The sequence below is a fragment of the Toxorhynchites rutilus genome, chromosome 3 (genome assembly GCF_029784135.1).
Source record: "Toxorhynchites rutilus septentrionalis strain SRP chromosome 3, ASM2978413v1, whole genome shotgun sequence".
In the NCBI taxonomy this organism is placed as follows: domain Eukaryota; kingdom Metazoa; phylum Arthropoda; class Insecta; order Diptera; family Culicidae; genus Toxorhynchites; species Toxorhynchites rutilus.
In genome coordinates this window covers 180,949,817-180,965,548 of record NC_073746.1, presented here as the reverse complement: position 1 = coordinate 180,965,548, position 15,732 = coordinate 180,949,817, and the positions used below count along the sequence as shown (strand labels likewise).

At 39.9% G+C, this 15,732-nt stretch overlaps 1 protein-coding gene across 1 annotated transcript in view; it reads left to right on the top strand.

Annotated features, from left to right (window-relative positions):
* Positions 1 to 2,907: 2,907 nt before the first annotated feature.
* The window catches only part of LOC129777244 (ER degradation-enhancing alpha-mannosidase-like protein 3), a 30,858-nt gene continuing 18,033 nt past the window's right edge, over positions 2,908 to 15,732 (top strand). Inside the window, exons 1-2 of the mRNA XM_055783411.1 lie at positions 2,908 to 3,471; positions 3,532 to 3,678. Coding sequence (XP_055639386.1) covers positions 3,329 to 3,471; positions 3,532 to 3,678 — 290 coding nt within the window. The 5' untranslated portion in view covers positions 2,908 to 3,328. The remainder of the gene's footprint in view (positions 3,472 to 3,531; positions 3,679 to 15,732) is intronic.

Here is a 15,732-nt window from a genome sequence, read left to right as displayed (position 1 = left end):
TAGCAAATTGGAGAGACCTGTAATGCGACACGTTTAATTGGACATTTTTGTAAACATCAAGTTTGGGGCCTAAACTATGGTCAGCTGACCCGGCGAACTTCGTCCCGGGTCAGCTAGTATATGTAGTATATGTCATATCATTATTGTTTTGATATAAATTCTATAGAACGAATTTCAAAACTTTTTCTCATCATAACATTGTTCTGTGGGCAGAATACTCCAAATACAATAAAATGAAGACAGCTCAAAAGGGACCTTTCCTTCATCGGATTTTGGGATAAGCAACACATTTAGCCTTCCATTTTTATTTATATAGATATATAAAAGATACAGGAATGCGTTGTTTTGCCTGAAAATCCATTTCCACTTTCGAACAAAGATCAACTTCGCTAGCGCAAATATTGAATGGACTAAAAACGCTTATCATGATGTAATTTTCGGTCATATGGAAATTCATTTTTACGAATTTTCCGACATTCCTTCTGAGTTTTCCGGAAACTTTCCGATTTTGCTCTCCACTATATTGATCTACGGGAAGAGACGAATACAACAAAATAAAGAAGGCTAAAATCAGATCATCCCTTCCTCGAGGCCCGCTTACGAACAGATTTGGCCTTCCATTTTCATTTATATAGATAGATATAGGCTAACAGTGCGAGATTAAAGGGATGCTCAAGGACTGGGATAAAACGGTCTCCGTTTTCGCTCGGATGTAGTCAATCTTAATATTACTCAAAGATGTTCAATTAACCCTTTCATTACGGCAGTGTGCTCCTCCGAAGTGCTACCCCTGTACGGAGTATTGCGCCGAAAAGTATGCACGTCGCGCTAGTGTGATCGAAGAGCAGTATGAATTTCATGCCGTCTAAAGACGACGCTCGTACACACAGCTCGTCGCGCGGATGTCGTCTATAGACGACGCTCGTAACGAAACGGTTAAGGCTTTGAGAATCAACTCATTGTCGTTTGCTCAAAAGATACCCCTCTAGGAGAGTCATTTTTAAGGAAATTAGCGACGCACATGTTGCACCGTACGTTTGCTAAAAATGATTCGCTTGGCGGCGGCAGCGCTAATTCGGTTTACTTGGTTTGTCATCGGCTGTTCTTGATATTCTCGGGAAATTACAATCTGTTAAGTTGTACCAATCGCATCGATAGTTCTCATAAGTTCTCGACTCTGTTCCCTCACTGTCATGAAATTTTGAAGCATAGTATAAATACATTTAATGCAATTTTTCATTCATCGTGAGGAATCGTATTGTCTGTTTCGTCTGCAATGAGTTCAGGGCAAAAGCACTTATGAAATCATGAAAAACGCTGACGTATACAACTTATTGTTACCAAACCAAACACCAACAGAATGCAAAAGATACTGAAGTACTGTCGTCGGTCACTGAGCGATACTATGCTCACAACATCACTGCAATGCGACCTATTTTGCGCACGTAATCACTGTGGTGACACCGGCAGTTAGGCGCTAGTTTGCGCACATAACCACTGTGGTTACGCCGGACTAAATAAAAACTAAATATAAACACACGCCACAACTTATATAAAAACTTATTATGTATTAAAACTATGGAAAAATGTAATACGAACAGTCAAATATCTTTGATGTGATAAATAGAGCCTCTCATTTTTTAAAAACCTGTGAAATATTGTTGTATCCAAAAAGTCTGCAACAAAAATAAAAAGTATTTTACAGATATGTCTGTAAATTCACAAACATATCTGTTAATCTGGCATCTCTGGTGGTCTGAGAATTTATTGCAAGAAACCGCTTGAAAAAATCCATAAATTTGCTTGAAAATGAAGTGGATTGAGTCCGCACCACTTAGGTCGACACCATTCCGCCGTCAACGCGAATGGACGTAAAAATAAAATTGTATAGGCGGGCATGAAATTAGTGTCAGGGGGAAATGGTGTGCATTGAAGTCAGGTAAATGAAGAAGCAGATTTGTATCCATTGGTTGCGTCAGTCAGAATTAGTATTGACTAGAATAATTCATCAGTCATCCTCGCTCTCAACGCTAGTCGATTCATTTTCTAGTCAATTCACTTTCTGCTAGCGACGACTGCCGAAGTAGTCCAATTTCCGAATTCCATCATTAGTATGATATCCCTTGTTCATTGCAACTATCTTTAGCTGTTTTTAGTCTTATCTATGATTTTGTTGATGTATTTGGGAGGTATATTTATCATGTTTATCATCATTATTATCATGGTTTTTAAAATCGTTATATTTTTGAAAATTCAATGGTTTCTAAACTTTCTACACAGATAACTTCCCTAATTTTTCACTGGGATTGATGTCGGAAGATTGTGGAGGAATATCAATAACTTTTTAGCAATAGTAATGTAACCATGTGCGAACTTTATATGTCTTGAGCTTTGGGTCGTTGTCTTGGCAAAACTTGAATCCTCGATTTCATCTCATTTTGTTGACACTTTGCTTCATATTTTTCTTCAGGATGTTCAAGTAAACATTCTGATCCATTACACCATCGATAAAGACCAAATTGAGCAAAAAAAGTTTGTAATATGGCTAGGAAGGGCAACTTGAATGCCCGAGATTTTTCCAAACAGCATGAAACACATTAATGTCTTTTTATTTATTTATTTATTTATTTATTTTATTTGAGTTTGAGTCAATTTTCATATATTAGCATATACATTCGCCATTTTTAGAGAACCATTATTCTGAAAACAGATAGCAAACCTTCTAACTCTCATATGACACTATGACCTTTTCTAAATAGAATGTTCCGAAAGCTTGTTTTTGACCTTCAAAAGAAGGGAAAAGATGTCTGCATGGTAGAGTACGATTACGAGTCCGAGTCACTGTATGTATAAACAAAAAATAATAAAGGCAACACTGTATGTGCAAAATGTCATAAGTTGTCACCAGCGTGCAAATGTCAAGGCAGAAGTTGTGTTGGAAGAGTGAATGTTTCATGGGAAACAAATGAAAGTGGTTCTCATCCGTATGCTTTGTTATCTCTCGAATTGTACGAATAAAAATAATAACTGTACCAGTTTCGTCAAAGGATGATTATCGTCATGTTCCCGGGATACGAATTCCACCGATCCTGATGGTGGAAGCTACACAGTGGATCGCTTAAAATTGTTTATTGTTTATCCTTTAAAAGCCAGAGATTAGCCAAAAAGCGAAATTGCGAAGCGTCCTCGAATGAAGTTCCGGAAAGTGTTCTCATAAATTCCCCCTGGTTGGTGGAATTAAATATTTCTGTTGTGATCTGTGTTTTGTTTTGTGGAGTTTAGAGGAAGAGGAAGAAAACAGTGATTGGAAGAGGCATTCGGTAGCAAAATGCGGACATCGAAAGAAAATCGACACTATTGGATTGAATATGCAGCAATCTTGATGGTTTCGTTGGGATGGGCTGTGAGTTCGGAGAAAATTCCTGCTATACCGACTAACAACATATCCAACAAGGAGCGCCATCAGCTGAAGTAGATCCAGAGTTAATGAAAAAATGTAACTTCTTTCGTAATTGTGAATGTATTTTCTAGGGAGGAAGCAAGAGAAATGTTTTACCATGCCTACAATGCTTACATGGATAAAGCTTATCCGGCAGATGAACTGATGCCCCTCAGCTGTACCGGGAGATATCGGGGAATAACGCCTTCGAGGGGAGACTTAGACGATGTGCTGGGGAAGTAAGTATTCGGGATGGGAGAATGTTAACATCGTCAGCATTGTTAGCGTGGAAGTGCTGTTGTTTACCTTTTGCTAAATTTAAACTGACGTGTCATTATCAGTGATAAGAAATATCCACGAGAGGTTGTTTGATTCGAGAATGTTACTGATATTATATTGCTTTACGAGAATTTAGTCTGAACGAAACATTCCTTCTACGCTTTTATTATACTTTTAAGAATCAACCATGTTCAAATTCTGTTTTTCTGGTCTTGGAATATATTCTTTTTGTTATTTTGAAGTCAAAACAACTAATAAGTTAACATTGGATAATTGATAAAATATTCTTATTATGAAAAAAGTAGAACGTTACAATATACCTGTTTTTCGAAGTAATTCCTCAAGCAGTTCAAAAGGGTCTCATTTATTATTTGGTCTATTGTTTGAGTATTCAACCAAAAAGTTCAACAGAAGCAGAATTTATTATACTGATTTTTAATTCCTGAGTCAAGAACATTCATTTTGAAACGAAATACCTAGAATGAAACGCGATTCAGCGTTCAATTTTCGAGGTTCACTTTTCTTGTCTGGCCATGTGATCCATGTTTTGAGTTAAGTTACTTATTTTAAGAAATGGGCCTACCGTAAAACAGAGGCGAATAAACTGAAAAGTTTCTCAAAGCCGAACAGAAGAAGCCTACCGTAAAACTGGGTCGTTGAAAATTCTATTTGTTTAATGTTGTTTGATTACTATTTTGTATATCCATTGGACAGAGTATTCGTAACGATATTTTGAATTCTTTTTGTTCCATATTCAACAAATTATTCTTATAACTTGTTATCAAACTGAGAATATTCCAATTTTCTGCGCGAGATACTATATATGGGAATACAGCTGATCATCAACCAGGAAAGCCCCCAGTATGTACCCCGCATCGCCTATGGTGCATTTCTCACGACAAGAGGGGTCCTCCGCAAAATGGTCGCCGGTAGCCACTCCGTTCAGTTCTGTTTCTACCTGTGAAGAGTATCTGTATGTATTGGTTCTAGTAAGTAGGAGTTTATTGAACGAATAGAAGAAAAAATGGTACAGGGGTATGACGGAGAAAACATCATTAAACGTTGACATCAGCATCTAAAAAGAAAGGTATAGATCAATAGCTGGAGGAAAAAATAAGGAAATATCTATTCGTGAAGAATAGTGTACTATAGCTGCACGCTATTTTGCTTCAAATTTATTCATGTAACACGGAAGTCAAAAACACAAAATTCAAGGCTAAGGATTTCCTTTGATTAAAACATCCAACGCAACTGGTTACTTTCCTGTAATACAGTCAACTCTCCCTAACTTGATATCCAAGGGAACCATCGAGTTAGGGAGGTATCGACTTACAGAACATTTTTTTTATAATTTTTCATGTCATAATTCGCAAATATATTATATTAGGGTAAGTGCCCCAATTATGGTATGAATTTGAATTTATGATTCATCCCCTTAAAGTCAGAAAACACCTTTCTCTCATGAAAAATATTTGTTATCCAGAATGTTTCAGGAGGTTATATTTGACGAAAAAAATTACTTCTACGTATATGTTCGAGTTTGAACGATGACAGAGTTATAGATTTTTTTTGTTTCGGACTCTGTTGTCTCAAACTGGCTCTACATTAAAAAGAACGCTACGGAAGACGACTATGTTGCTTTCATTTGAATGTTGAGAAAATGTTGTACAGGATATAGTAGTGGAACATCTAAATTAGTGGAATTCAATAACATTTTGGAAGTGAAAAATTTAAAAGTTAGTAATTTTCAATATGTAATTATTAATATAATCCCAAAAATTTCTACTAAACGTGATTGTTTCTATCAATAAAGTTAAACCTTTCTAACCACTCTACAATTTGTTCTTGGACACCCAACTTATCTTAAATTTGCTGCAACAATTCCTGGTGAAAATTCAAGCAAAATTTTTTAAAAATGGCGATTTTTAACCTACTGTACTTATAAAAGCCACTTAAATTTCACTTTAACGTTGAAAGGTTACATTGCTTCTTGAACCTGAGAGAGCAATGTAATTTTTCTCTCTGGATTGATAAGACAAAAAATCCATAGATCGCTTCAGCTTTTCGATTCCGACCTACCTTGTATGCTTTTTGTCTAGATTCAATTTTTCCTTCCGATTCCATTTTATCTTTAGCTTGAATAGTGTTGATACCGTACTTTGTGCAATACTGAAATCTTTTGCAGCTTCAGGCCCCTTTCGTTAATACTTTTCGATCTGCTCGATCAAGGCGCCTAGAAGTATATCCTAAGGTGGGTCAACTTGCTAAAACCACTTTTCAGCCATCTTGGAAGTCTACTGTGTTTTGTTTGTAAACAAAACACAATACGCTAGTGCCGAAGCTCGCTCTTGATTAGTCTGTCTCTTTCACGCTACAAGCAAATAATTCCCCTTCTGCTTTCTTCCGTACTGTTTTCATATACCGCTCCCCTAACCAACTAAGTGACGAAACGGCCTCACCTAGTACCATAGACCCGTCTTGTGCTCGATGATGCCCAACGTTGCGCGATGGTTAGCGTTTTGATTGTTCGCTTGAAAGGTTTTTCGTGGTTTCCATACTTGAAAAGAAATTCCTTGATGACACAAACACTTCGTCTTAACTTTCAAGAGCAATTGAAATGACAGTTATTAACGCACAAAAATATGTACGCGAAAATCAATCGAGTTAGGGAGGTGATAACCCATGGAAAAATGAATCAAAAGCCATCGGGTAAGGGAGGCATCAAGCTAGGAAGGTATCGAGTTATGGAAAGAAAAATGCTTGTAAAATCAAAGGTGCCATGAAATTCATCGAGTTAGAGAAAATATCTAGTTACAGAACATCGAGTAAGGGAGAGTTGACTGTATATGGCAAATGAACAACACAAAACACAACTACAGTAGAACCCCGATTATCCGCGGAATGGTCTGGCTAGGTCACCGGGGATTACGGAAATCGCGGATAACGCAATTAATGACTAAAAAAAATGCAAACAAGATATTTCAGCATGATTTTTTTTTTTTTTTTTATCCAAAATATATATTTTATTAAGGCTCATATGGCGTCAGCCTAACGGGGCCTGGAGTTCAATATTTTGACAATGTTTGCTTACAACTATGTTAGTAATATGTAACCGATTACTCGCGGTTGACATGAGGTTAGTATTACAAGTGTATGTTGCTGTCTCCAATGCTCTGTACGTGTGCTCGACACGGGATACTTCCTATTGGGATGCAGCTGACCATTAATCAGCAACGCCCCCCTAGTCTGTACCTCATATCTAGCGTGGTGCGTCTTTCTCGACTCGAGGAATTCAGGATAGAATGGTCACTAGCCGGCGCAATCATCAGTTCGTGTAGAGTTGTCATGAGCGGTACAACCTTTGGCTCTTGTTGAATGATCAGTGGACTGCACAACCTTTGGCCCGTGTATCTGTAAAGAGTGTGTGTATGTATTGCCGCGACTAAGTAAAAGTTTATCGATCGGATAGGAGGGATATAAAACGGGGACACAACGAAGGAAACATCATTAAACGTTGACATCGGCGTTTCTGAGGAACAGGTATAGATGAAGCAGAAGATCAGGATCCCAGCTACCTAAGATATCCCGGACGGGGATATCCGATTGTCTGTCTTGTGCTCTCAGTGCTCTAGAGAGCTGAGAGCGAACAGCATGGAACCGGATACACGACCAGACAACATGCTCGATGTCGTGGTAGCCATCGCCACAATCACAAAGATTGTTTGCTGCGAGCCCAATGCGATAGAGACGAACGTTTAGGTTGTAGTGATTGGACATAAGCCGATATATCACGCGAATGAAATCACGACCTACATTCAATCCCTTGAACCATGCACTCGTCGAGACCTTAGGGATAATCGTGTGTAACCAACGACCGAACTCATCTTCACTCCACATGCGCTGCCAACTTACGAGCGTATACTGACGAGGAATGTGGAAAAATTCATCATAAGCAATTTGCCTTTCAAAAATATAGTGCCTTCTAAAGCGCCCACCTTAGCTAGCGAGTCCGCTTTCTCATTCCCCGGAATCGAGCAATGAGAGGGAACCCATGCTAAGGTAATCGTGAATAATTTTTCGACCAAAACACTCAATAGTTGTCTTATTCTTGTTAGGAAATAAGATGAGCGTTTATCAACTTTCATTGAGCGGATTGCCTCTATTGAGCTGAGACTGTCTGAAAAAATAAAATAGTGGTCGATGGGCAATGTTTCAATGATCCCTAATGCGTAATATATCGCACCCAGTTCAGCGACATACACGGAACAAGGATCTTTGAGTTTGAAAGAGGCACTAGAATTTTCATTGAAGATTCCGAAGCCAGTGGACCCGTTTATGAATGAACCGCCAGTAAAGAACATTTTATCAGATCTAACTTTCCCATATTCTGCCGAAAATATCGGCGGAATAGAATCGGAGCGTAGGTGATCTGGGATTCCATGAATTTTTTGTCGCATGGACAAATAGCATGATAACTATGTTTTATCAATACAGAAACTATTAAACTATCCATCCAAAAGGTCGTGTACACCAGTAGTCAAATAATGTGAAAGTTATGACCAAAACAAAAGAGCAAAGGCCAACCACTCACTGATAAATTCCGGGAAAGTCCATAGAATTACTATGGAACTCGCTTTCGCGGATAAACCGCACCGCGGATCATCCGCTCGCGGATAATCGAGGTTCCACTGTAGTTTGAAAAGTAAACACGAACCTGTTTCAATCATTGTCAACCTCCTTTTGCTCTAGCATTTATGCAAAACCAATTACTTGTAACAACTCTTTCCGGATCTTCTGGATCTGGTAATCTCCTTCCCGGTATATGCACAGGATTCTCCTCCTCCCTGAGCGAAATCAGTGAAGCCACAATCAGCGTTATTTCTTGTCACCATCGCCGTAAGCTGTTAGTACTCTCTTCCCCACCGATGGGAGCCAAACAGAAGTACATCTTGCTTGGAAAGAAAGGCATTGATTGCGGGGTTAGGAGCGAAAAGACTAAACACATCCTTCTGCAGTGTTATGATTCTACCGCTAATTGTAGATATCTGAAAAAATAGAAGCAATTATGAGAAATTGTTATAATAGACATCCAGGTATTTTGCCAACGAAAGCATTTGTCACCAATAGTATACGATTTGTTTTGTAAACGAATTTGTTTGTTCACTAGCAATGGCCGAACAGCAATTTTGTTCCGGTCCACCTATAGTACAACGCCTTGGTATATATAAAGTTGAAGATCAGTATGGCAGCTATCTAAAATATTTCGGACGGGGATTATCGATTGCGGATAACGCAATTATGTCGCATGTGCTCTGGAAATTGAGAACGAGCAGCATAGCACTGGGTACATGACTAGACAACATGCTCGATGTCGTAAGCAGTGTTCTTCTTCTTCTTCGATGGCACTAACGTTCCTAGAGGAACTTCGCCGTCTCAACGTAGTATTACTTGCGTCATTTTTATTAGTACTTAGTTGAGATTTCTATGCCAAATAACACGCCTTGAATGCATTCTGAGTGGCAAGCTCTAGAATACGCGTGATCACAGTGCAAGTCGGAGGAAATTTCTTTTGACGAAAAATTCCCCCGACCAGAACGGGAATCGAACCCGAACACCCGGCGTGTTAGTTATGACGCTAACCACTCGGCCAAGGGAGCACCGTAAGCAGTGTTGCCACATTTAAATCTGTACCATCGAAAATATTCGTTGTAGAGAAAAGTCTATTTTGTTAGCATGAAAACAATGCTCATTTATTTACTACAAATCCTACATTTACATTTGCAAGTCATTCGTGTGTTTGTTGATGCTTATACATAGTTTTTCTGAATCTAAATGAAATACTATCATTTATTAAATTTTTCGAGATGCCGTCACGATGTTTAATCAAATGTTCTGATCTCAAAATAGTAAGAAAATTTTATGTTGCCCCAGAAAGAATGGCAAGCAATTGAAGAGAGCGTATTTTTTGGGAAGAAATATCAATAAATTTGTGTGAAGTTGAGATATAGACCAGTTCTGCTTAGTAAAATGTTTGTATTAGTATGTTCTAAAAATCTTTCGAGGACAGTTTGTATGTAGAATTTGAACTATAAAAGTTATAGTATAAAAACCGTTTTTTTTCATGGTGCCCCTAACGCAACTTAGGAAAAAAATAGGAGGTTGTGTTCAAGGCACGACCGTATTGTTGAAGTAGAACTACGCTACGCTACGAATTATTTTATAATACTACGTAAATTTTGATATTACCATTCTACCAGGTCGCCCTGAAATGTTTTTTTATTGTAGAATCATTTCACGATAATTGTTTGATGTTTCATTCTTGTGCTCGCAGAACAATACATGCTCGAGATAAGCGCAGCTGTCATCCTTAGTAGAGAACGTTTTGCTACTGGCAAGCGAAACCGAATCACATACAAAATTCCAGAACAACATTTATTTTCTTGGTGACTAAATAAGCGAAATAAACTCTATCTGCACACGAACCCAAATAAATTAATGACTTATTAGAAGTTATTAAATAACTTGGTATTCCCCAAATATTTTTTTGGTGCACAACCTTAACACCTGCTTCGCCATAGCGTCAGTTAAATGCATTGATGTAATGTCAAACTCACCAACGAAGCCTTTATGATGACAGAAAACAAACAATGTTAACTGCTTGGAAAAATGCTGAATATTTGCCTCAGCAGAGATTCATTACTAATACCCTAGCGTAAATAATTCCCTTCCGCTATCTCCCCTTCTTGTTTATATTTATCATTACAAATGGGGTTTCAGCGTAGCGAATATGCACTATTTTTACGTACGGGTTATATTCTCTATTCTTTATTCTTTATTATTATTGATTCATCTGACAGAAATAGTCTTAATGAATAATCTATCACGTTTTAAAATACATGCAGTCTTCTAATACTATTAACAAATTGTGACGTGGACATTCCAAATTCAAACACTGATTCAACGGACGAAAACATGCGGATCATTGCACAAACAGGTTGGTTGTATCCATACAAAGTACGATGAAATCCCGGCTGCATTAGGGATCGGTATCTCAGCATCCTACCCGAGGCTCGAAAGTCCAAAAGCGATAGGAGATACGAGCAGTCGACATCGCCATTGAGTAGTTTAACTACAAACGTCGCTTGTTGAATCTTTCGTCTCCGATCAAGTGTTTCAAGTCCAAGCAAGCGACACCTGTCAGCATATGCTGGTAGGTTCAATGGGTCACGCCACGGTAAATTTCTGAGCGCAAGCCGTACAAACCTCTTTTGCACTCGTTCAATCCTTAGGTTCCACGTGACATCATTAGGAGCCCAAACAGCAGATGCATTCTCCAGGATCGGGCGAACAAGAGAGCAATACAATGCTTTTAGGCAATGCGGGTCCTTGAAATCTTTGGCAATCTTGAATAGAAAACCAAGTTGTCGGTTTGCCCTAGATATGGTCCAGGTATAATGAGAATGGAAGGAAAGTTTAGGATCCAGCACTACGCCAAGATCTACCACTTCTATCTACTCTCTCAAGAACATTTTCAACGATGTGATAGTCAAAAATGATTGGGTCCTTGGATCGATGAAAGGTCATTACATGGCATTTACCGATGCTAATAACAAGTTTGTTCTTGTGGCACCAATGAACAAACTCATCGAGTAGCCTTTGAAGACGTAGACAATCCCCGATGCAACGTACCACGACATAGATCTTCAAATCATCAGCATACATAAGTTTGTTCTTGAAGCCTAACGAAGATGCAGCGTCATTGAAATATAACACGAACAATAAAGGTCCCAAATTGCTTCCTTGTGGGACACCAGATACGCTCACAAACGATGATGATACGCTAGAGCCATGCTTGACACGAAGCTTCCTATCAGTAAGGTACGACGACAACCACGACACCAATCTGTTCGATGCGCCCATCCGTGATAGTTTACACAGTAGCACTTTGTGGTCGATCTTATCAAAGGCTGCCTTTAGGTCTGTGTAGATCACGTCTACCTGTGCCTTTTGTTCTAAAGCTTCGAAACAAGTACTGGTGAAATCCAACAGATTGGTACTTACGGATCTACCGGGAATGAAACCGTGCTGATCGGACGAAATGTGGGACTTAGTAGCATGTAGAATTTGATCACTGACGATAATCTCAAAAATTTTCGATGCAGCGGGGAGGCTGGTTATTCCACGATAGTTCTTCACATTACGTCGATCCCCACTTTTATGTACAGGTAACATATATGATTCTTTCCAGCACATGGGAAACACTCCTCTTTCAAACGAGTGTCTGAAAATGAAGGCAAGCGGCTCTGCAACTGCAATTATGCAGCGACAGAAGACAGATGCAGGGATATCATCCGGTCCAGGAGAAAATGAATTCTTCAATTTCTTGGAGGCGTGGATGATCATTGCAGGTAATATTTCAAACGTATCCAAATATACTGCATCCGCAACGATGTTAGACGCAGCCAGTTCAGCATCGGAATCGCTAGATGGCTCGGGTTGAAAGACGGAAGCAAAATGTCTCGCGAAGAAGTTGCACGCTTCGGCTTCATCACTGGATTCCTTGTCTTCATACACTAAATTGGACGAAACTATTGGGTTTTTGCGTTTGCTATTGACAAAGCTCCAGAAGGATTTTGGATCACGACGTAGACCAAACTGCACCCTTAATACATGTGATTTGTAGAGTGCAGCATTTAGATGCCTGTAGTCATCGCTTGCATGTTTGAAATTGACTTTTGTAAAGTTGGATCGATGAGTTCGCATACGTCGCTGCCATTGATTGCGTACACGCTTCGCCCTCCGGAGGAGAGGCGTACTCCAAGGAGGTGAAATTGGGCACCGTTTCAAAGGAACGTTCGCAATCAGCCATTGGCGAATGATGTCGCAAAATTTGAATGCCATGTCATGGACGTTCGTACAATCGTAGATACAACTCCAATCAGAACCGGACAGATGGGCAGAAAGGCTGTCAAAATCAATTTTGCGGTAATTTATTTTCCTTTCTTCTACATTTCCCACTGGAAGCGAAGTCACTGATTTAGCTGGTGCGTTGAAGCGAATGGTCAAAGGAGGGTGATGAGGATCTACGGACACTAGTGAATCAACGGCGGTCAATACTTCAGCATGGCTTCCTTCGGTTAAAAAAACCAAATCCAATGTACGGCGCAGGTGATTTAGTTGTGCATTAATTTGATTCATGTTCAAGAAATCCATTCCGTCAATCAGCGCTGCGCTCGCCGGAGTCAAAAGTATCGGGTTGTCGAGACGTAAGCTGTTGTCGTCGTTAGACCATGCTAAACGCGGCTGGTTATAGTCGCCACAAGCGAGAATGATAGCTTCGGAGTTGGCGGACACACTTAGTTCACGGACGGTGGCGATATGATCTTCCATCAAAACAACGTCCCGGCTTTTATCGGGTGGAATGTAAATGTTACACATCAGGAAACGATGGCCCCGAATATTCGCAGAAACACACACTTGCTCCAGTCGATTTCCGTTAAGCGTGTCGATGCGTGTGCTCACGTGTCGATTGGCGACAGCTATCAGTACACCGCCAAAATTACGCTTGTCGCTATTCAGAGAACATCGATCACATCGAAAAACGTTATACGATGATCCGAAAATTTGCAGTGAATTGATGCTATCGTTTAGTCCAGTTTCCGTCAGCAATATAACGTCATAACCCCAGTCGAGGGAAGTAAGAAATATATTGTCCAGCTTGGTCCTCAATCCTCTTACATTTTGGTAATAAATCCAGACGGCATCATCGATGGAAGTAGAAGTATGCTGCAACACAGACTGATTGAGTGCTGGGGTCGAGAGAATAGAATGGATATACTCGCCTGTGATGGGAACCCTTGGGTTCCCACCATCCTCATCATAACGCATTGGAACATCGATCAATTCTGCATTGCATCTACCGGTGGTGTGATGGATGTTGGCGTCAGGTTGACAACGGGAGGTTTCCGAAATTTTTGGACAGTAATCTCCTCGAACTCACGGAACATGATGCCCTTTGGCCAAGACGAAGGGTCCATTGCTTTGGATTTCAAAGCTGGATCAAGCCCGACTTTGAACGAGATGAAGGTCATGTTGCCGATGTCTGCTCCTTTGGGGACCAGTTTGACTACATCGGGATCCTGGGTTAATTGCAAATTTGCACGCACCATTGCTGAAATTTCCCCATTGTTCACATCGGGACGTATGCGAGACAGGTAGAGCCAAAATTTGGGTGCTGGTTTTGCACTGATGGCAACAGATACAACATCATTCCCAATCAGCTTAGAGCCAGACTGACATTCAGACGATTTTTGTGTGACATCAGGTCCACGAAGACGTTTGGCAGCTCGAACAGGTTCTAATGAGGGCCAACGCTTCACTGCGGGTGACATGGTCAACGAAGTGGGCCTAGATGACAATTGCTTTATTTCCGATTGCAAATTGGTGATTGCTTCCGTGAGTGCAGCCAGCGGAGATTTTTCATCTGCTACCTTAGTAATGGAGCGGAGATGGGAATTGCTGAACAGCTCAGCGCATTCATCGCACATCCAAAAGAGATTTTTCCGATGTGACGAGAAATAGCCCAGAAGGGCACGTGTCACTACCGGCTGGCCAGCACATTGCAAGTGGAATATGCCACCACAATATCCACGGCATGTGACGAATTCAATGCCGTTTATCATTTGGCAGCAGTTTGCACAAATCTTCTCCATGATAACCGTCGAACTTATTCGCCTATCGGTAGGCTTACAGCACAGCACAAACACAAGAACAGCAAAGAGGTGCCGAGGAATGTTTATTGTTTTTGTGTAAAAGTGGATGATAAATCAGATGAACAAAACGAAAACTTTTAGGCAGCTACAGTTGCAACACAAACGTAAGAACGATAATATCGACAACTTTGTCACATTCGCACAACAAACAGTCAATGGACAGTCACTAATTAAAAAATATTTGAGTGCGAAATCACACTCGGTAAGGAATAACGATCAAAACAAACACGATACTCTGATCGTTGCATCTGAAGTTATGAAGTACGCACGTACGCACGTACGCACACAAATATCCATATATCGATGACTTGAAGCAACTAAATATACACACACTTATCTCTGTTTTGCGCTCTTCTCAACAGAAGCCCTTTCTGTTAGTATTGCCTGTCTGGATTAGCTTAGCTGTCATCCTTTGTGAAGAGAGTTTTTTCTACTGTCATGCGAAACCAAATCACTGACCAAATTCCAGAACAATTATTTTCTTGGTGAGCTGACGATAGCCTAGCTTGATGATTCCACACGCAATTGTGTAGCTCAAAACATTAATGCAATGGCGTCAGTTTGATGCAATGATTGCAATGCCAGAGACATCAGCGAGTGAGTAATTTGGTCGCGTCCACAGCTCATTCCGAAACAAAGACATGTGATGGCGCAAAACAAGGAAGAACAAACGATGTTAATTTTTTCGTATCTAGAACAATACTGAAAGTTTGCCTTTCCTTTGTTTCCTTGTTGAATTTAGGAGACTTTAAACTTCTTCAGTTCTTTCGCCTCTAGCCTTCAAAAAGGCCCTTAAAAAACTCTACTCTTTCCTCATAAAACTCCTCCATCCCCATTGCCTTGAGAAAACCATTCGATCTCTCGTCGTCCAGCTCGCCCAGCAACGGTGTTGTCCAGTCGGTGTCCTCACGAAGAATAAAGTTTGCCTCAGCAAGATCCACTGTTTATACTCTAGGCAAATATTCCCCTTCGTTCTTCTTCTTTTCTTTTGTTCACAGAGACTTTACATCTTACGATTTTCCTTTCGTTGCTCATCGATAAGTTATTGACAGCTCTGTTCGTGAAATCACACAAATGGACAGAACAAATGTATGAGGAAAAGGGGATGCTTCCAATTTTCATCAATTTAAACCATATACAGACTATAGGATTGTAATGTATAGCATATCAAACCAATCTTAGGGAATTTCCGATTCGTTTGGTATGTAAATCGTCAGAATCCGTTCACGGCAAAAATCGTTA